Source organism: Xyrauchen texanus, chromosome 10 (assembly GCF_025860055.1).
Source record: "Xyrauchen texanus isolate HMW12.3.18 chromosome 10, RBS_HiC_50CHRs, whole genome shotgun sequence".
NCBI lineage: Eukaryota > Metazoa > Chordata > Actinopteri > Cypriniformes > Catostomidae > Xyrauchen > Xyrauchen texanus.
The window spans coordinates 6326622-6350270 of NC_068285.1; the positions used below are offsets into that span (position 1 = coordinate 6326622).

At 36.1% G+C, this 23649-nt stretch overlaps 2 protein-coding genes and 1 long non-coding RNA gene across 5 annotated transcripts in view; 2 read left to right on the forward strand and 1 right to left on the reverse strand.

Moving 5' to 3' along the window:
- Positions 1-23649, forward strand: part of LOC127650479 (uncharacterized) — a 1198408-nt gene that overhangs the window by 260123 nt on the left and 914636 nt on the right.
- LOC127650488 (uncharacterized) lies at positions 4862-7999 on the forward strand. Its single transcript, XR_007971458.1, has 3 exons — positions 4862-4945; positions 6880-7035; positions 7907-7999. It is a non-coding gene; the product is annotated as an uncharacterized LOC127650488 (long non-coding RNA).
- Positions 10205-23649, reverse strand: part of LOC127650380 (NACHT, LRR and PYD domains-containing protein 3-like) — a 1539373-nt gene continuing 1525928 nt past the window's right edge. Inside the window, exons 7-12 of one of the 3 annotated variants that reach the window (XM_052135767.1) lie at positions 21441-21614; positions 21077-21247; positions 20712-20882; positions 15937-16110; positions 13507-13553; positions 10205-12125 (exon numbers count right to left, since the gene is read on the reverse strand). In XM_052135767.1, the coding sequence (XP_051991727.1) occupies positions 11560-12125; positions 13507-13553; positions 15937-16110; positions 20712-20882; positions 21077-21247; positions 21441-21614 (1303 nt within the window). In that variant the 3' untranslated portion in view covers positions 10205-11559. The remainder of the gene's footprint in view (positions 12126-13506; positions 13554-15936; positions 16111-20711; positions 20883-21076; positions 21248-21440; positions 21615-23649) is intronic. The other 2 variants (XM_052135775.1, XM_052135756.1) reach the window with 2 other exon arrangements.

Sequence of the window (23649 nt, forward strand, 5' to 3'; positions counted from 1 at the left end):
TTTTCCTGGTGGTTACCCCTTAATTCCCAAAACTTTACATATTGTTCCCCTATCCTTACACATACATACTTTATAGGTACACTGTAATTACTCAAAGTTACACTGTAAAGCGTTACTGAAATGTCTTTAGCAGAAAATGAAGATCAGCTTGCCCAAACCAGTAAGCTCTGAAATAATAGCAGAGTGGACAATAGCTGATGGCATTAAAACAGGTAAACAGATATACACTTTATATCAGCTTTACCTTAAGTAAAAACAGGCAGAGCAACATAAACAACTCTGACAGACTGCTTGTACTTGGCTGTGAAAAATGACTAATCCTGTCCAGATGTTGGGAAGATTGTAGATTATTAGGTACTTAACTTTGGATGATTCATTTTAAGAAATTTCTAAATGTAGTAATTAATTTGCAAAGTTATAAGTAATATTGATTTTGTTTTATTTTATTCTGAACAACAACATTATAGATCAGCCAATTTTTTCAATGCAGATGCTAGTTTTGGGTCTCAGTAAAATAAAACATCTTGTGCCCTTTTTGGGGCTAGGACTGATGTTGTGTCCTCATTAGTTTTTCTGGGGTGGACTGTCTCTCTGTGGGGAAAAAAGGGAAATACAAATTGTAGAATCTAAAACAAAAGATACAACTAGCTATGGCAATAACAACAACATAGACTGACCACATGTAAGCGAAACCCACAATAAGTATTGATGTCATGATGGGGGACAGTGTTCAAAATATTAGCACACATAGGGCCTACTGTTTACATTGGCATAAATTTGAGATTTAAATACATTTTAGATAAATTCGATCTGATCAGTATCTTATAAACAGCTCATGCAGTTCAGCGATTATTTCAGTGATTTATTCTCTGAGCAATCAATGTGTGAATTATAATAAAAGTTCAGAAATGAATTTACCTGCAACTTTATGCACCGTTGCCTCGTGCAAAGTCCATCCGCCTTTAGATTCTTCAATCCACCTCTCCACCAATTAAATATACAGATCTGTCATCAAGTCCGTCTAAGAAATCATTAATATTGAATGTTTTATGTGTGATGTTGGAACAATGCTTCAACTTTCATTATCCGTTTCTTCTTTCCACTCGACAAGGGCGAACATTCTTCATCCGTTGGTCTCATCCTGAACGCGCGTAATTTGGCGGTCTTTTGATTGCGTTTGAATTTTGGCGCGCCTAATAAAGATGACGTAACGTATTGAGGTTTAATGCATTTATGCTAAATGCATGGCCTGAAATGCAGACTGAAAGTGTTTCTATCATTCTGTATTATAAAAACTATTCAATAATCAGTAAGCATTAAGCATACTATGTTCATTATGTAAGTCTTGATTTAGATCACAGTAATGTCAAATAATTAAAAAAATAATAATAATATTTGAACCCTACAAAATTATGAAATAAGTAATTTGATGAAAATGATTATATAGGTTTGGTCTTTATTTTCATTGCATATGTTTATACAACGAAATTCTGTGGAAGCAATCCAATGTACAGCACATAACAAATACTTTAAAATGCGTTACATTACAATACATTAAAAATCATTATTGCACAGATTATGTTATTACATTAACCCCTGCAGTTACAGCATTATCTACATACATGTAATATATGTATATTATGTGTGTGTTTGTGCATACGTGTATGTGTGTACATGTGTATGAGGGAAGCTGGATTGATAGAAGTAGCTATGGCTTCTGCAGCCTGTCCACAGCTCTGGGGGAAAAGCTGTTCCGTAACCGATTAATCTGTGTTCCTGGGGAGCGGAGGGTGACAAAAAGGGGTTTGCAGGATGTGAGTGATCCTGCTGGATGTTTGTGGTCCATGTGAGAACACGTCTGAATAGATGTCACACAGATTTGAGAGGGGTGCCGACAATACTTTCATCTTCACAATCCTCTGCATATACAGTTTTGTCTGCAGCAGTGCAGCCGGAATACCACACAGCAATAAGTCATGATGCTTTTGTGCAGCGGTATAGAAGCTGATCAGCAGTCTGGGGTTGTGTCTGATACAAGTATAGCAACTGTACACATTATTGTGATACTGTATTACACAATAGAAAGTGATTTGTAAAGGCCCACTGCATCATTTGGCGATATTATGGGGTTATGTATTACCATAAACCTCTATATGACTCGAACACAAATGTTTGTACATGCCTTTGGAACAGCACAGATGTGATTATATTATGACTTTTCTTCATTATTATGAAGTAACTGTTTCATTTGTTTTCATGTCTGACATCAGTGACGTCAGTTTTTGCAGCTCTGCCAAGTTTTGTTGAAAGCACCAAAGTTTATTTTATTTTAATGCCAGTGGAGAACCCAGAAATGTGTTTCAATTATATTTGAGGTCCCCAGATATTTATTGGGGTATTTTTGTGTTTGGAGACATATATTAACTGTGTATTATTCTGTGTGCATCTGCATATGTAGTGCATGTATTAATGTGTATGTATTCTCTTACATATAGAAATTGATGATATTGATATATGGTTATTGATGATAAAGTTTGTGTAGTATTTGTTTTGTTTTTATGAGCCAGTTAAGATAATAAAATAATAATTAAACATTGTGCTAATTCTAAAATGGGATAGAAATGAAATGAAATGTGGATTGTGTAGACTTGTTAAAAGTTCAAACTGTTCAAATAAGAAAAACAAGGAATGAATTAAGAAACCATAAGCATGCCCACATGGAAAGAACATATATGAGGATATATGCGCATATATGAAACCTATATGCAGTTTATATGCACATATATGCTGCATATATATAGCATATATGCACATATTTGATAATATATATGCTGCATATATGCGTATATATGCCACATATAGGCAACATTGAGGTGCATATATGTGCATATACAGGCCATATAGGTCTCCTGTATTGCTTCTTTATATCCACATATAAGCCCTATATGTGCATACAAGATATGTCTCCTATATAGCTCATGGCAGGATCTGGTCATTTTGTTGCTCATATCTCACTTTGGCAACTGTCATACATGATGCCTAGCTCATATTTTCTATTATCAAGGCAATAACTAAGAACTAACTAAAAAAAAAATTATGCAAGAACTTATGTATATGCGAACACGTGAAATTGGTATCACATGTAATTGGCATGTTATGGAATTTAACTATGGCAATTATGTGAGAGGAGATGGAAAGCTATGATGTATACATGTTTTCCTGAAACATTTTCAAGGTCAATTCTTTCTTGTATGAAGATAGTGGAAAAGAAGGAAATAACAAAATGGTTTGTCGTTTTTATTATTTTGTCAATCAATTTTTTCCAATTTCAAGTCACTTCCAGATTCACATTACAGCTCATACACATCCACACATTCACCATTACATCCACCAAATGCAATGCAAAATGCAATGTTTTCTGTATTGTCTTAATGCAGTTTCTAGATGAATATGGCTGAAAGGTCATTACAGTCTAAATAGCAAAAAAAAAAAAAAAAAGTACATACATTCAAGTAATCATCATCATCGTCCCACATCTATCTGAGCATTTCACTGTGGTTAATGAATTTGAAGACAATGTCAATGTCTCTGCGTCTTATTTCCTTAACGTTATTTATACTGATAAGCCCGACTCAAAAAAATGAAAATTGGTTGTTGTTGGTCCAAAGAATGTAATTATGTTTAAATTAAATAATGCTCTTACGTTTGTGTATTAAAATTAAAACAGTTGTGTTGACAAAATTAGAAAAAGTGATATTTCCCATTTAAATGCAGTTGTGTTGCTTCTGCAGTACCGCACTTTGGTCAGCAGATGGAGCTATATCTGCACATGCGCAGATGGAAAGCACATCCAACGATCAACTTTGATCTTCAGCTCACTCAAAGTCCCTCATCGCCATTTTGTGCAGCCAAACATTTCACAATCACCGTTTTGTCTTTGTGGACACAGAGGTGAGGTATTTGACTTTTTATGCATTTATATAGGCTAGAGGCTGTCAGTAGATGGTTTATCGCGGATATCGTGTTTTGTATGGTATTTTAATGAAGTTGCCGCATTCCTCGTGTGGTTTTCGCATTTTTGTTAGTTAGGCCTATAACGTTACATTCGTGTGTTTCGATCTGTATATACTTGTTGAACTTTGATGTGAATTTCTCCACACAAAGACACAAATTACTTATTAAATTGCGAGTTAAAAAGAGTTTCTCCATTTATGTGTTAACGGATTGTTGTGTGTAATGTTACTGTATAAAGCAAAGCACTTTTTCAGATTTTAGTAATGTTATCAGTTTTAATAACCATCTCAAATAATGGTGTTGAGCATTTTTATTTAATATCAAATGTTAACACTCAAACTTTGGAAGACCCAAATAACAGCTATAAACACATTTGACACATGAATAAGATGAGTAAGCTTGGTGGTTAGGCCTAATTTAAAGTGTAAACTATTTATCATGGAAATAGGTTTTTACTGTATAGCATACTACTTATTAATAATTTATGAACCTATTAACTAATCATTTATAAATGACTTATATCTGAATTAACAAAACAATACAAATTTGTAGCATATCACTTATTAGTCATTTATGAATGTTTAGTCATGTTTTGTAAATTATTAGTTCTTCATTAACTAATAACCTTAGAAGTGACTTATAACTAATTTAACAAAACATTCATAAAATGTTAGCACAACACTTCTTAATCATTTATGAATATAGACATGTTTTGTAAATTATTAGTTTATCATTAACTAATAACTTATAAGTCACTTATAACTGAACGTTATTATAAAGTGTTACAGTGTTGTTTATATTATTATTATTCTTTGTTGACTTACATCTTTTTTTTCTCACAGAGTTTTGGAGTTCCTGAGTCCTACATGTGGCTGTGCAGAGATTGTGGCTCATCTCACATATCAAGATCAAAGCTTTTAAAATACTTCAGGTTGGTACATGGACACTATGGCCGCAGACAAGCATATCCATGCGCATATTCTTACTGTCCACTGCACTTTTAAAACCTGGAATGCACTGCGGTCCCACTTATGCAGATCACATGGTAGTGAGCAACAACCTCAAAAGCAAAATTCTAGCGAAAGTACAAAGATAAATTGTCATGTTTGTGATGTTACTGACATTCCTTCAGTAAATGATTACTTTCTCCACATAAATAAGCATTTGTGCAGTCATGAGACAGTAAGTTGTATGTTTAAGGACTGCTCGTTTAAATCAAATGTGTATAGCACATTCAATTCACATAAGAGGTGAAAACAGTGGCGGCTTGTCAATAGGGGGCGCTGGGGCGCCGCCCCCATCAAAATTCCAGAAATATACATGAATACAAAAATGATATAAAAATGAAATAAAATAATAAAATAAAATAGTTTACTCGTACGATGTGCAGGCTGGTAGTAAGAGCCTCAGCATTTAATAAAAACTGTCTTTAATCGGTTAACTGTTGTTCTATATGTTTCATGCGGTTTCATGGACGAGGGACGCTGGACAAATGGATGTCTATGGGAGTCCTTAAATTTTCGGGCAGCATGTGACCTGAAGCTGGTGTCTAATTGGTTTCTTAAAGATTCTCCTCCGGGCGCAGGTCGCTGCGTCCCTGGCGAATCAGAATTGGATACATGTTATTTTATCCAATCTGATTGGTTCTCGTCACCTGTCATTCAACTTTACGCTCTATGCTCTGCGAGTGCGCAGCCGACTCCGCCAAAACCTTGCTAGGCTGATCACTTTCGCAGAGATAAAGGCAGCAGTTAAACCAAACTCTGTCATTGATTCACAAAAAAACCTTTCACAAGGCGTTCGCTGAAAAAAAAAAAAAAAAAAAAGGAAACTCTCACGAAAGCAGTGGTTCTCGGCCATTAAAGAAGCGCCGGGCGCTTAATTCAAAAGTGCGTGAAAGGATTGCAGCTGAGTTGAGTGTGTTATAGAAATTGGTCTAAATTCCATTTTACATTGTTGTGCTGCAGAGATGTCCTTCCCACATTTCATATTCTACAGACTCAAGAATTTTTTTTTTGTTTGGTATAAATCCTTACAAAAATCATAATTTTAATATTATACAACAGCATCCCAAAAATAATAAATTGGCAACATAAAAATAAATTATCAAATGAAATATGAAGCCACCAAAAACCACTGTCTTGTATGGGACACAAACTCAAATGGCTCTATTTTTATTTTGAAAGTCATTGCAACTGTGACAACTAGTGGCCTACTCCAGGTGGGACACACTAGGGAGCGTTTCTCCTTCACAGACCACCTTGTCTGTGCCACCTTGTTGCAGGGGGACAGGTTTGGATACCTTTCCTGAAGATGCATTGAGCAGCACAATGAAAGCGTACCCGATGCTCAGTGGAAGCAAGCTGAAAACAGAGCTCAGTATCTACAGCAAGGAAGATTTCAAAGCCTGCCGTGGTGCTGTGGACCTATTCCAGCTGTTTATGGAGAATAATCTCGAAGAAGTCTTTTCCGAAACTGTGACTCTCCTAAAAGCTCTCATTACCACACCCATGACCATGGCTGAAGCTGAGAGGTGCTTCTCAACCTTGAAAAGAATAAAAATGTTTCTCAGAAACACCATGACGCAGGAGAGGCTGAATGCACTGGCATTGCTCTCCATGGAAAAGAGACTTGTTACTGAGATGACTGACATTAATCAGAGAGTCATTGAGAAATTTGCTGGCCAGAAAGAAAGGAGAGCAAAATTTATGTTCAAGTAGTCAACATGCTTTCTGGTACTGCTTTGTATTTATTTTCGCCCACAAAAAAAGCGCCCCTCCCAAAATAATTATCACCAGCCGCCACTGGGCGAAAACATTGTCAGTTTATCAGCCAACATGATTTTTCCTTTCAAAATTGTATTAGGTATCTGCAGAATTCAGTAGGATTACAACTATCCCTTTGGTGTCCAAATTTATGGGTCAGCTGGATCATTTCTCAACCCAGCTCCTCAGAATCTTCAGAAAGAAAGGAGGAACAGCAACACAGAAGATGACAAACATCCTGTCAGTTATGGATCAGGTATGTACTCTAAATTCATCGTAATTTTAAATCTGACAATAATTAATAATAGATTAAAAGAATATAACCCAAAAGATGGAAATTCAGTCATTATGCATAGCCTCATGTTATCGAGGGGGTTAATTTTTGGGTTAAGTATCCCTTTAAAGTCTGGTATATACAATACTGTGCAAAAGTCTTAGGCATGTTAATATTTTCACCCCAAAAAAATGGTTTTAAGCCAGTTATTTAAATCTTTTACTGCAGTGTGCCAGTACGAAATATCGGTTTACATTTCCAAACATTTCTTTTGCCATTAATTGTAATAATCCAGTGACATTTTTATATGCACAAGGAGTCTGACAATAGCCAGTATGATCCACACAGAGTTTGGATCTCATCATCATCAAGTCTGTCTGTGATTACATGAAGAAACAGAAAAACTGAGAAAGATTAAATCCAGAAGAACTGCGTCAACATCTCCAAGACACCTGAAGAAACCTTCCTGCGAAGCTACAGTACTTTTTGTACTGCTTTAAAACACAATGCCATAAATAGATTTTATTTACTTCTATTAACTACATAAAATCAATACTCTGTGTGACCAGACTTTGCGTTTAAAAAAGCTTTTGTGCAGGTACACTTGCTCATAGTTTTTCAGGTAGCTTTGCAGGAAGGTTTCTTCAGGTGTCTTGGACATGTTGACGCAGTTTTTCTGGATTTAATCTTTCTCAGTTTTTCTGTTTCTTCATGTTATCACAAGAATGACAATCTTGACTTGAATGAAAACAACACAGTGGGATAATCTGTATAATGCTACATAAAATGTTAGAGGTACAGTAACAAGTCTAAAAAGCAAAGTGCTAACTAATGCTCATTTCAACTTTTTCAGAATGACACCATCGAAAAAAACGTGAATGCATCTTGAAAGCCCTTACTGTTTACATGAACGAAGACCCCTCAAACCTTATGAAGGAGTACTTGGTAAGTTATTTACTTATTATTTTTTAAAACCTATTGTATGTTTCTTTAAAACCAACCCCCACTTTCACCCCTGATCTGTTATTAATTGTTTCTATTTGTATTTTACTTTTTTAGGACGTTGAACATGATGAAGGCCAAACTTCAATGCTGAAACACCACCCTAGGCATTTATGTCAGTCAGTACATGAAGGGGCAGATGCTACAGACCCTTACGAAGATGTTGCCATTATCATTGAAGGCGTCCAAATACTTGAAGACCTGAACAATGTGGCAAATGCTTGTTCTGTGATGCTTGGTCTAATTTACACTTTAAACTTGGCTTACCCACAAGACCTGAGGTACACTTTTGAAGTATTTAAAAAGATTTTTATGGAGCTAGATGCATACAAGCTGTCAAACAAGGTCCAGGTCCTGAAAAATAAACTCCTTTCAGAAACGCTGTAACTTGAGGTCAGGACCAAGAGCCAGGACTTCTGTTTTCTCCATAATGTTGCACTGTTGTTTGGCTGTTGCAGTACATATGTGCAATGTACATAATACTGTTTTTTTTTTTTTTTTGTTCTTGTGCAATTAAAAGGAGGCACACGAAGCAAAAGAAGGCCGCTATTATTTTTTAAGTATAACACTTGTATGTGAATATTTAATAAATCCTTTAATTTAAAGACAGCTTGCTTTTATTTATTTTTATTTTCTTGTAATAAGCAGATTCTTTTCATTTTGAAAAGAAAAGTTAGTCTTTTGAGATTACAGATTTTCAAAATTGTTATTGAATGGATTCAATAAAAAACTGGAACAGAATGAAAATTGATTATTTATTTTGCATGAATTTAAAAATATTAATTTTAGGATAATTGTAGTTAATTAACTTTATTGTTTAAAACAAAACCAAGACTGTTGAGTTGATTCAACTAAACAAAATTGCATTTACCTAAAGTAATTCACTTACATTTACCGAAATAAATAATGTTATAATGTAATAACCCAGTTGTGTGCATCCTGTTGACATAAAAAAAGAGTTAGTCCAACATATAATTTTGTTGTGTGGAAAGAACCTATATAAACATATATGTTTTAATATAGGTTTTGATATAGGTTTAGAATATATGTTACATATATAAAATTGGCCGGTTTCCTATATTATATGTACATATATGCACATATAGGTACATATATGTCTACTTATATAGGTACATATATGTGTATATATATATACACACATAGGTACATATATGTGTATATATATATACACATATATGTACCTATATGTGCATATATGTACATATAATATAGGAAACCGGCCAATTTTATATATGTAACATATATTCTAAACCTATATCAAAACCTATATTAAAACATATATGTTTATATAGGTTCTTTCCATGTGGGTGTAAAATGTATTGTTTAAATAAATTTGAATAAATAAATTAAACATATTGGTGAAATATATGGTCATAACATACAATATTAATAAATAATAATCATATACATCGTATTAATATATGTCAATATACTCATTTAACACGGACAATTTCTATATGTTATAAACTTGTATCAACATATATCTGGAGATATGTATATATGTGATATATTGTCTTATATTTAGCATATATGACGGCGTCACTTGCGATATAGGGACATATATGTCATATATTACATTTCTGAAATATGAAGACGGAACTTCATTGAGTGAAATCGAAACATTTGAGACGCGTCTGCTGCGACTGTATTGAAGCATTTCTCCACGAGAAAACATGATCGAGATGTTTCTGTAACAGTATCATGAATCATCTTCAGTGGATTATTTACTCACAACTGGACAGAGAGATGATCTCCATTATTATTATTATACTGTTTTACTCAGTATGTGCACTCCAAATCAAGTGTGGTAAGAAACCTTTTGTGTGTGTGTGTTAATAATACTGAACAGAGACAGCTCGAAAGAGTTTTTGAAGTTTTGCTGCTTTTAGTCTATATTTATTCCCTTTAATGTCATCAATATGCTGAAGTACTTTCAGAAGAAATGATCATTTCAAATCATCAGTTTGTCTCTTGTGAGGAAAGAACCGGTCGAGACACAACAGTGCTCTGAACAGAAGTGAAGATTTACTATTCAACAGTGTCTTAAAGTCACAACAGATTTTACACACTCACGTGATTTAAGTGAGCTGACTTTCAAAGGATGAGGAGAAAATAGCTTTTGTGTTTTTATTATTATTATTTTATGCTTTGAACAAAAAAACACAAGCACAATACAACATATATTTGTGTTTCAGGGGAGCAAGAGGAAAAAACATTCATTCACAAACACACTTGATCTTTCATTTATACACAGATTCTGAAGACAAAGCACAGATGAACAGTTTTTACAGCTTTTCTATTTGTACTATTTTGAATAATAGAAATATAATTCTCAATTTATTTAAAAACTACTGAAAAAAGGAGATTTTTGTTATAAAACTTGCATTTATGAGTGTGAAATATGACTAATAAAATAAACAGATGAATTAAATAAGCTTCACTATTAACACTGTTGTCATATTTTAAATAACCAAAAATGACATTTTCCAAATGAAAGTGAATCTTTTCATTAATAAACGTGGACAGATCTTTCCAGAACTGTTTCACATCACTACAATGCCAGAAAATGTGAGACACTGTTTCAAGTGCAAAGAGCTAAAAGAGCAGTTAACATCAATGTCTTTCTGAAACTTACAAAGAAAATGTTCAACAGGGAGAATTTGTGATTTATCCTAAAAGAAATGTCTTTTATCTTATTTGGAACAAAATAACCAAACAAACACTTTCCCAATAGTGTAAGACTTGATGCAACCTCCTTTAAAAACAAAGAAGAATAGATTTATTGTTTTTGATTGTAAAAACTCATTTGAGCACATTCTGGATCAGTTGGGTTAATTATGGGCATATCAGTCGGCTTCATTACTTTATGTCAAAATAATGTCAATGTCACTTTATTTCTAAAGCACAACTAAAACAACAGCTGTTGACCAATGTGCTGTACAGAGTCAAATAAACTGAATCAAATAAACAATCCACAGCAATACACCTCTAGCACATATGATCACCTCACTGATTAAAAGTGATCACAAACAGATGTTTTAAGTTGGGATTTAAATGGGATATAGTCGAGGCCATTAATAGAACAGAATAGAAGAATTTAAAGACCATTAATAGAACTTTAAATTCAATTCTATAGTGTCCCGGCAGCCAGTGTACTGATATTAATGTAGGTGTAATGTGTTCCTATTAACTCCAGTTTGAAGTCTGCTGCTGTGTTTTGCACTATTTGGAGACTAGAAAGGGAAGCTTGACTAATACCTGTATAAAGTGAGTTACAATAATCGAGTCGAGACGTGATAAAAGCATGGATAGTCCTCTCAAAGTTCTTAAAACACAGGAAGATCTTCACCTTTGCTCGCAATCTTAGATGGAAAAAAGACAAAGTACTGTCATTGTATTGAATTCAATCAGTTTCATTGATGAAATGATTTCTAGAAAGAGTTTGGAGTTGTGTTGATGTGAGATACAGTGAGTATATTTCACTCATCCAGTTGTGTGTGTGTGTCTCTGATGATCCATTTCACACACACACACTGAGGAATCAGGACAAAGATAAAATCCAGCATAGAGGGGTCGAGTGAATGTGGTGATGAGTGTGTGTAAGTGTGTGAGTGTGTGTGTGTCAGAGACGCTGTAGAAGGACAGAGTGCCGGCCGGACAGTCCACATACACTCCTACTCTCTTACAGTCGTGTGAAGGGGGACGTATGTCAGTGCTGTTATTATTGTGCCAGACAGTGAATCTGTTATTAGAGCACCACAGACTCCAGGAGTTTATATTGAATCCAAACACACAGTCATCACTCCATCCTTTCCTGCTGATTTCTTTATATGACACTGATATACCAGCACCATCTCCACTCCATTGAGTCTCCCAGTAACAGCGTCCAGTCAGACTCTCTCTACACAGAACCTGAGGACACTCATCAAATCTCTCTGGATGATCAGGATATGACTGACGCTCTCTCACACGTGTCACCTTCCTGTTCCCCTCAGACAGAATGAGTTCAGTGTGTGCTGTGTTTGAATCCAGTGTGAGATCACAGACATCTGAACACAAGAAGAGAAAAAACACTTAAAACACAACAATCACTAAACCAGTGTGTGTGTGTGTGTGTGTGTGTGTGTGTGTGTGTGTGTGTGTGTGTGTGTTTGAATCCAGTGTGAGATCACAGACATCTGAACACAAGAAGAGAAAAAACACTTAAAACACAACAATCACTAAACCAGTGTGTGCGTGTGTGTGTGTGTGTGTCTGTGTGTGTGTGTGTGTGTGTGTGTATGTGTGTGTATGTGTGTGTGTGTGTGTGTGTGTGTGTGTTTGAATCCAGTGTGAGATCACAGACATCTGAACACAAGAAGAGAAAAAACACTTAAAACACAACAATCACTAAACCAGTGTGTGCGTGTGTGTGTGTGTGTGTCTGTGTGTGTGTGTGTGTGTGTGTGTGTGTGTGTGTGTGTGTGTGTGTGTGTGTGTGTGTGTGTGTGTGTTTGAATCCAGTGTGAGATCACAGACATCTGAACACAAGAAGAGAAAAAACACTTAAAACACAACAATCACTAAACCAGTGTGTGCGTGTGTGTGTGTGTGTGTCTGTGTGTGTGTGTGTGTGTGTGTGTGTGTGTGTATGTGTGTGTATGTGTGTGTGTGTGTGTGTGTGTGTGTGTTTGAATCCAGTGTGAGATCACAGACATCTGAACACAAGAAGAGAAAAAACACTTAAAACACAACAATCACTAAACCAGTGTGTGTGTATGTGTGTGTGTGTGTGTGTGTGTGTGTGTGTGTGTGTGTGTGTGTGTTTGAATCCAGTGTGAGATCACAGACATCTGAACACAAGAAGAGAAAAAACACTTAAAACACAACAATCACTAAACCAATGTGTGCGTGTGTGTGTGTGTGTGTGTCTGTGTGTGTGTGTGTGTGTGTGTGTGTGTGCTGTGTTTGAATCCAGTGTGAGATCACAGACATCTGAACACAAGAAGAGAAAAAACACTTAAAACACAACAATCACTAAACCAGTGTGTGTGCGTGTGTGTGTGTGTGTGTGTGTGTGTGTGTGTGTGTGTGTATGTGTGTGTATGTGTGTGTGTGTGTGTGTGTGTTTGAATCCAGTGTGAGATCACAGACATCTGAACACAAGAAGAGAAAAAACACTTAAAACACAACAATCACTAAACCAGTGTGTGTGTGTGAGTGTGAGTGTGTGTGTGTGTGAGTGTGTGTGTGTGTGTGTGTGTGTGTGTGTGTTTGAATCCAGTGTGAGATCACAGACATCTGAACACAAGAAGAGAAAAAACACTTAAAATACAACAATCACTAAACCAGTGTGTGTGTGTGTGTGTGTGTGTGTGTGTGTGTTTGATTGTGAGTGTGTGTGTGTGTGTGTGTGTGTGTGTGTGTGTGTGTGTGTGTGTGTAGACCTACATTTGCGTGGTCCTGCTGTAATCCTGAACTCTCCTCCATGATCCACACTATAAAAACACAAACACACACAAATGATGACATCACATTCAGCTCACCTGAAACTTACTTCAAAGTGATTTTATCTGAAATAACACACAGAGAATGCTCTCTCTCTCTCTCTCATTAATTTATATTTATTAGCTTTATTGGCATGTAAAAGTTTGATGGTTTTATAGCCTCATTTTTGATCAACTAGTTGAAACTTTCAGAAAAGACTCTAATAAAGACACACAGGACTGTTATTTAGTTTTCCTGGAACTGAATGTGTTAACACTAACAACAAAACAAATATGTGATTAATCGTGATTCAATATTTCAATCCACTGACAGTCTTACAACACATGAGGGGTGTGAGGGGTCCAGGAACTGAGTTTAACACCCCTGCAATACACACACACAACATCCCACCAACAATAAACTCAAGTGCTTTCACACTGCACTTAACCCTGGGTTATTGTCTTTTAACCCCGCTTTAACCTCCAGTAAAGTAACGTTTCACACTTGTAACTCTGAAAGGTGATTAGCAACACTTTTAATCCTGGGTTATGAAACGGCTCCAGATCAGTGTTAGCGCGCTTTTAAAAGTGCAGCAGTAAGTTTTTATCTGGCTCTTATTCGTCCCAATAGTACCAGTGGTTTTGGACTTTATAATGACACCACAGACTGATCACTGCCCGACCCCCTGTGAAAAATCCTGCACCGCCCCTGTTAACTGCTGCTGCGCCACACAAAAATGTCTGTAAGATGGACTGCTGCGACTCGTAATCTCTCTGGCGGCTGATGAGACCGTTGTGTGCTCGCTCTTGGTGCTTGATGTCACACCGCTTATCTGTGATCATTATTGATATTATTAGTGGTAGTAACTGATCAACTGCAAGACAGTTTGTTATGTGCGGTCAACATGGCAGCATCCATGAGGGCGACCCGCTCAATGTACAATTAAACAGCTTTTATTGAGGTCAGTATCTGACTGGAGTCATCATCTAATGTGAGTGTACATCATTTTAAACATATTTGTGTGCTATTGTGTTTATTTGTAACACTTTTTAAATGAGCTTAATACAGTGACAGAGCACAACACAAGCAAATGTGCTACAGTATCACTGTTCATTTCCTGTATGCTAATGCACTTTATAAACCCTATTTAGTACTTTACAAATAAAACATATTATTAGTATTAAACATATTGTAGTCTTGCTGTTGTGCTGCACTTAAGCAAATAATAAATCATATAAAATGAAAATAAGCTCATCGTAACATTTCATTTTATAAAAGTTCAGATTTTATATTGAAACAGATTTTATATTCATGCAATACTGTGAATAAGAATGTCTATGGTGTGAAAATCATCTATTATTAAACTGGGGTATATCGTGAAACTGTTAAACCGTTACATCCCTACTGGAGATGCTGCCACTATTACAGAAACCATCTTCAACATCATTACAGCAGAGAAATGCAGACCTGCAGACACTCTTGCATCATTTACCAGTGATGCTGCTTCTGTTATGATCCGTAAGATTTGAACATGTCACTTTTATTTGAATAGCAGTTTTGATATAGAATTGATTTTTACTGTCAAGGCAAGAAAATTGAAGTAAATATGGCTGGACTGGAATGATTGCATTTCCCTGATGTGTTAACTGCATATAGGTGAGCTTTTGTCCGTTATCGTGATGTTATGCGACAATTCGTTTCGACAATGATGAATTACTTATGTATTACAATTTGGCTGTCTGTTTCAATGAGCGTACTGTGTGCTTGAAAAGACTATTGAGTTGCTGTTTGAGTTACTTGTGATTGACAACGGAATGACCACCTAATGTAAACAGACATGGCTGCGAGGATCAGTGATCCCAATTTTGTGTTGACTGTTTGCATACGAGCTGTAAACTTTTATAGTAGTAATTCTGTGACCATTTGGATGTCTATGTCATAAAATAATCATACCATGTGCTTGAAAAGACTGTATGAGTATCAGTTTGTGTGAATATGAATTACAGGCACTTGGGCAGAGCAGTTTAGTGTTGGCATGAAAACCGATTTGAATCTGACATCACTGACTGTTGCAGAAACACAAATTTGTGACGCTACTCTAAGGGTGCCAGTCATAAACCATCACAAATATGCACCAGTAAGTGTGAAAGGGTTAAAAATTGTTCTTTTGAATTGTTTTCCTAAAATGAGTAAAAAGTCATATTCTATATAAAATGTAATGATTACAAAAATGTCCTCATTCTAATGAAACACTAAAAACATATGTCTTCTGTGCGTATTTGTTAAGGATTGACATTTTTTAAAAGGAATAAATACACGTGCTGTTTCAGTGAATTCACTGACCATTTTAAGGTGTTAATATGGGTATAAACAGGGTTTTACAGCTCAACATACTTAAGTTTGTCCAGTGTGCAGTTTGGATTGTTGAGTCTTTCAGAGAGCAGCCTGACTCCTGATTCTCCTGGGTGATTGTAGCTCAGATCCAGCTCTTTCAGGCGTGAGAGATTTGATCTCAGAGCTGATGCCACAGAACAACAGCCTTCCTCTGTCACCATACAGCCAGATAATCTACAAACACACATACATAACAGTCAGATAATCTAAAAACGTGCATATAACCAGTCAAATAATCTACAAACACACATCAACAGTCAGATAACCTACAAACAAACATCAGCATATTAACCTGTAGCTCAAGACTGGTTGCCATTGAAGCTAAGCAAGGTTGAGCATGGTCAGTACCTGGATGAGAGACCTCCTGGGGAAGATTAAGTTTGCGACTGGAAAATCAATTTCTTTAAAATTATTCAGTTGATAAATAGTTCTCTAGGAGACAGCATAAGCGAATTATTGACAGCTTTCCCAAATCATAAGTCTGCTATGCTATTACATATTGATAATGTAAACAACGTTGTGTATTCGTTTAGAGTAGCAGTTCAAATGTTAATGTGGTGCTAGTCATTTGTCCTGCATTAGTTATTGATTAGTTTTGCATGAATTATGAAACTTTTTCAGTAGTTCTCTGGGATAGTGTTGTCAAAAATACAACCCTGGTACCAAGTCGGTACTCAAAAAAAAAATGATTGACGATACCAGAATTTCTGAGGGTACCAGGGTACCGGGTCTACCCGGTACCCATGCAGAGGCGGGAACTTTCGAATGCTGACAACAAGCAAAAGATTGCGGCAAGCAAATTAGCAGCTGCTGCTACAGCAGAGTCTCAACTGAATCATGTCGAAATGAAAAGTGGAAAAAGCCAGGTAATTTGAGGCTGATGAAAAGGGAAACATCACAGATCAGCACAAACCTATTTGTAAACGTTGCTTTCGCAATTTTCTGATGAAAGGAGGGAACACATCAAACTTAAAGCACATGAAAGACAGACACTGGATTTATTCAAGCAAATAAAGCAGGTGAGTTTAAACTTTCAGTTTATTTGATGTATTTCCCAAAGTATTAGGGAATCATTAAAAAAAAAGTACATTCAGAATGGACGATATGACCTAAAATCAAAATCTCGATTAATTGAACATTTTACCTCGATTATGATTAATGAACGATTATTTTATTTATTTTATTATTTTTTTGCCCTCATAGTTCACTGACAAGGTTTGTACTGTAAATATGCTCAACTATTAAAGGCATTTCTTATCTTTGTGATTTTAAAATATTTGAAACTATGGATATTTATTGAATATTTCGAACAATTGAAATCAAAGCACACATTGCTTGAAATGAAAACGTCTAATGAAAAAAAGTCACATTTCAGTTTGTGTAAAAAGCAAGATTCCTAAAAAGTAGAAAATAAATAACTTGCTTTTTTGCAAAGAAAATTAATTATTTAAAATATTGTCATGTGAAAAGTAGAAAATAACTTGCATCTCCTGTAAACAAATATTTTAAATAATGCCATGTGCAAAAATGTAAAAAGACCTCCGCTGATTAAGAGCAAGAGCAGGGCTTGGACAGGACACCTCTAATGGATTAGCAGGCTGTGTGCTCATAGCGTTATAGGTTTGAATCTGACTCATGATCGCTGTTGCATGTGATCTTCCTGCCAGTGATCATGTACTGTCACTCTATATGCACGTTTTTACTCTAGGTTCTTACTAAGAAACACTAGCATGTTTACCTTTTCAGGTTTCAGGCAGGATCTGAAGCAGCGCAGTTTGGGAAAAATATGGTCGTGATGGATCACAGTGTATCTTCTGTCGAGAGTTTTAACGAGGTGTTTAAACCCACTGCGCTTCACTGTAGCTATGGGAGCCATCTCCTTCACGATGTAGAAACTAATGGTGTCAGTTATTTATTTCGGTCTTGTATCCTTTTCATATTGCTTTTATATTGCTTGCTTTGTGGAGGCACTTGTTACTGGACGCTTGTCAGTCTCTCTATTTTTTTAAGCCAGTTTTTCTTTGGTACAACCCACTCCTGTTGCTAAGTTGACTCTGTGTTTGAGTTCGCCTCCATGTTGCTTCCATGCCGCTGACTGGACGGGGTGGAGTCATGTGACCACATGCGGTAGTATGTTTTTAAGGGGAAATTAGTAACCGGATTAAAAATCCGAAATAACCGACATTGGAAAATTACGTCGGTTAGAGGTTCTGAATTACTTTTCAATTAATCGTCCAGCCCTAATTCAGAAGCATGTACCGTTGTGGAATAAGCAGAGGCAGAGCTCTTTAAAGGAAACATCCCGGCATTAAATCATAAATGCAGTCAAATGTAATGTGTTATTTCTTTATTAAAGTTCAAATAATACAGAAGCAGATCATGTTAATAACTATAAACTCAGAAACTAGCATTTCTCTGTGTGGTCGGTGCCTCTTCTAGGAGTTGCGCGAATGTCCCGATCTAAGGGGGAGAGATCGAAACTGCTCCCGGCTGAGAGAGACTCTGCCTCGGGAAACTCATCCCTCACTTAATGCAGTTAGATTAGAACGCGATTGCTCGCGACTTTAATCATAATATGATATATGTCCATATGCATTTCTTATCATGAAGAAAAATGGCAAAATGCAGCTTTATTAATAAAAGAGCACTTTGCACATTCATTTGGAAATTGTTTTTTATTAATTCTATTGTGTGTTTGTTTATTTAGGTTTTGATTTTTAGTACTTGGTAAAAACAAATTAAAAGTTGCAAAAGTTGAAGCAAATCTTATATAAGTGTTCAAAAATACATTAACATTGAACATTGTTCAGTTTTGTTATAATTAAAAAATAATATATTTAAATTAAAGTGTTGCTCAATGGCATATTTGTGTTCTTAGTTCTGCTGCTAATGTTTTGTAGACTTTGTTATTAAAAGAGTGTTGTTCAGAAACCTGTTTTTGTGTTTTGCTTTGGTACCGAAAATGGTATCGAGTACCGTAATATTTCACTGGTTTTGGTACCGTGACAACACTACTCTGGATTACTCTAGTTACTAGATTGTTAATATTGTGTTACTCATTTGTTCCTGTGTAGTTATTCATTAACGAAGGAACCTTATTCTAAAGTGTTACCGAGTTTTCTAAAGCGCTGGACAAAAATTAATGTTGTGATCATTTTGAACTGTGATGTCACAATCAGAATAACTTGATTCACTTGAGAGGAAACAGACTCAGCAGAGGGAGCCCATCCACAAGTACACAGTAGTGGGCGACCGATACATCACCAAGGCCGATAAATCCGATGATATTCTGACATATTTAATGATCGCCGTTGGCCGATAAATTTCCCTGTTTGGCGATGAAAATCACCTGCCTGCACGTGAAGCGTATGAGACATGTAAATGACTAGTCACGATTTGTTTTGTTGTTACATGCCATCGTGTAACTACAATAATACTCCGGTGTGCAACATAGTGTCATTTAAACGGTCCACATAACAGAGCCGCGGCAGACATGTTTCAGTTCATGTTAAAGTGCTCGCATGTTTCATTCTCCCTCTCTCTCTCCTCAACAGTTTCCTGTAACTTTGAGCTGTCTTGTCTAGTGACAAAAACGCAAATATCAATCAAACTATTATCATTTACTGTCTGCAAATATGCGCATATCCAATAAACCAACTTCACAACTTGAGCAGATCAAGCATTCTGATGAAGACTCATATATCTTCATCTGAAGCGCGTATTCTAACAGTCCTCAACAGTTCCCTGTAACTTTTCTTATGATCAAAGGCAAATATCAATAAAACTTCTATTATATACTGTCTGCAAATATGTGCATATCTCATTTAAACAGATGTCATTCACGAACCTCAAGAACCTCAGTGTTTTATTCCCATTGATCACTCATCTAATATCTTCCTCTGAAGCGCGTATTCCATCAGCCAGAATCAAAAACTTCAGTATCAGGATCAAAAGTTCCTCTCATTCACAAATCATGAAGTAGGCGATACAGGCTGTTTAAACTGTCAGGAGATGGATCTGCATGAGCATGTGAGTGCAACTTCAAGGCTGCATCCGAAACCAGGAAAATGCTACCTCTGGAGGCTGTATACTTGGGAACGATAAAAATAAGGTAGTTTTCAAACTGTTTGGAGATCAGTTTCCTAAAGCGGTCAATTCATTCAAAAAAGCGGTCAGTTAAGCCATGAACTGATTAGGTAGCAAGTCAGCTGCTTACATTTTCAGATGCAGTCCAAGATAAAAGTGCTTCACGTGTGCTTTAAGTACATTTTTTAATTCACTATACACTGTTTGTACAATTGGTTTGATTCTGTATTTTTGAGTAAATGCGATTGCTAACGTGGACATGCCATTCATGGTTGCTGGACTACTGTATGAACTGTTTTTTCCTTCTTCCAAATATATTAACAATTTCGTCACTTTCATCAATAAATTACTAAAATGTGATGACCAAACAGAAATTGAAGAAACTGATATCTACCATTTAAAATATTAAATACAATATTATCTTTTTGTTTTGTGTGAAATTGAATAAATATAGTGTTAAATAAGAGTTTATTATTATTATTTTTAGCAATTTTATGTTTGTTACTATAATAAATAGTGTGATATGTCGGCCTCGTATCGGTCTATTGGCCACCTTGTTCTCTGGATATCGATATCGGCCATTAAAAACCCCATATTGGTCAACCACTGGTACACAGTAACCACAGCTATGAACCACAATATATTAATATTGAATATTCCAATGTACTAATGAATCTGCAAACACAAACCTCAGTATTTCCAGTGTACAGTGAGGACTCTTCAGTGCATCAGAGAGCAGCTTCACTCCTGAATCCTGCAGGTCATTGTTACTCAGGTCCAGCTCTCTCAGTGATTTTGATGATTGTAGAACTGAAGACAAACTTTCACAGCACTGATCAGTGAATCTACAAGCTGCAAATCTAAAAAAAATAAAGAAACAATGATAAAAAGCAGTTTTATAAAACAAATGGTAATAACAGAGTGAATGCTCTACAGTTTGATATGAAGGGTTGTGACAATCACTGAGCCATTTATTGTTTCATTGTCACAGCTATGAACCACAATATATTAATATTGTATATTCCAATGTACTAATGAAGCCGCAAACACAAACCTCAGTATTTCCAGTGTACAGTGATGACTCTTCAGTGCATCAGAGAGCAGCTTCACTCCTGAATCCTGCAGGTCATTGTTACTCAGGTCTAGCTCTCTCAGGGATTTTGATGAATGTAGAACTGAAGACAAATTTTCACAGCACTGACCAGTGAATCTACAAGCTGCAAATCTAAAAAAATAAAGAAACAATGATAAAAAGCAGTTTTATAAAACAATTGGTAATAACAGAGTGAGTGCTCTACAGTTTGATATGAAGGGTTGTGACAGTAACTAAGCCATTTATTGTTTCATTGTCACAGCTATGAACCACAATATATTCATATTGTATATTCCAATGTACTAATAAATCTGCAAACACAAACCTCAGTATTTCCAGTGTACAGTGAGGACTCTTCAGTGCATCAGACAGCAGTTTCACTCCTGAATCCTGCAGGTCATTGCTACTCAGATCCAGCTCTCTCAGACCTGAGGAGTTTGAGCTGAGAACCGAGGCCAGTGCTGAACAACTTTTCTCTGTCAGATTGCAGCCCATCAGACTGAGAGAAATGACAAGATAACACTGTGTTAATCTATAAGTTTTAGTGAAGGCTTCTCAGTACAGCTGTTGGGTACAAAGAAAAAATATATGGCCACTATGTTTGATTGCTCATAGTCGTTTGCAAACTTTTTGAAGCTCTTCTACTGTCAAGACCCAGTCTGGACTGCCCAACTTGTTTTGTTCTGGAGTTCTGTCTGTTTTGGTCCATGTGTGCATTTGTTTTGAGGACATGTATTTGTTTGTGTTTGTGTTTGTGTCAGCCATGTGCTCTCCTTACTCCGCCTCCTCATTCCACCTTGCCACACCTCCTCATCTGATCATTGTTGTGTTGTTTGTCATCACCTGTTCCTCATGTGCTCTCCCTCTACATGCTGTGCCTTCTACCTTCTTGTGTCTGTTAGATCGTTTTGTGAGTTTGGTTAGTCAGTCATTCCTAGTCTGTTTCTACAGTTGGTGTCTTGTTTATTTTCTTAGTTTCAAATTGGTTCTATTAATTTTACTGTGAGAGTTTTTGGTTTGTATTTTTTTTTTTTTTTTTTCATAAAAGCTCTTTGTTTAGCATCCCTGCACTTGGGTCCAGATTCCTGCAAAATATTCTGATGTCTAAGAATCTTTGTCCCGAAAACAAACCTGAACTTCCCCAAAACAACTCTAATGTATGATGGAAGTGAAGTTAGGTCAATTAAGCAGTTTAGTAAAGTAAAACTGTTTATCACACAGTTATAGCCTGTTCATTGTTATGTTAACGTTTGAATTTGTGCAAATCCTGATTAATCCGGTCTAACAATTCATTCTAATAAAAGAAAATTAAACATACATGATTTATACATAAGCCTCTGAAATTAATGCCCAAAAAAATATTTTTCTCAGGTGCAAAAATCCCAAAATAATTCTACAAAGTGACATCAGCCTTCAACACGCTCCAAGTAGTCAAGGATTTAGGTTGTTCCAGTTAAACCCATTACATGTCTTCCGAAAGGTATTGGACACTCGCACAACATAAGCAGTGACATACATCCAAGTCCATGTGACAGAGTGAAGTATGCAAGGGGATACCATTTTTAAATGGATGGTAGGCCTGAGCAGCGCACTCCTGAGGCGGGAACTTGGCAAATGTGCCACATAGTGACGTAGCTATTTCACGGAAGTAATGGCTGGACTGCAAACCCTGTATTTCAGGAGAAGTGTTTTCTGTGGGAGAGAAACTCCCTTTGGCATGGAATTTGTGCTTTCTAAATTTGCAGACCTTTTACATGCACAAACAGCAATATGTAATGTCCCAATAAGTACAATAGGGCCTCTTTAAGCCTAATCCAGACACTAATTAGATAATTTACTGTTTTAACAATGCAAACAAAACGTACGTAACAACTTCTTACAATAAATAAAGTCAGTTGTTTAGCTGTTTTCAAATGGCAGCAAATGTAGGTGCTTTCACAACGTGGCCCTGTTTTTCAGAAACCGTGTAAAACACTTGGAATTAAGCTGAGAAGAATTTACTCTATCAATCTTTTAAAGAGAAAATAAGTCTTTGATATCATGTATTTATACTTGCGCTCATCCTATAATGACATGAGATATTTAAGAAGACATGACAACATTTCTGGTAAGTGAACACAGTGATCAACTATACTCTCTGGTTTTTATGGTGCATTTAGAGAATTGTTAGGAAGAGAATGTTTCAGTGCACTGGAATAACTTTGTGACTGGGAGAGCTGTAAAAATGGCTGACTCCCTGACCAGTGCCCTGCTTAGTAAACTAGAGAGCTGATTGAGATGTACCCAATAACATTCATTAGGTGTGTTCAACTTCAACTGCAGCTTGCCTTACCGATCTGTGAGATTTACCATTTGTAGTAGCTGAAGGAGTTGAAAATGGGGCCATCAAGCTGGACACATTCTGTTTCACGACATGTGCTGAACCCACATTAGTCACAGAAGATCCCACAAGGATTGCTTTGTTTATTACAGATGAAGTGGAAATCAGAACTCAGGATTTAAATTTACATATAATAACCGAAAACATTACTGAT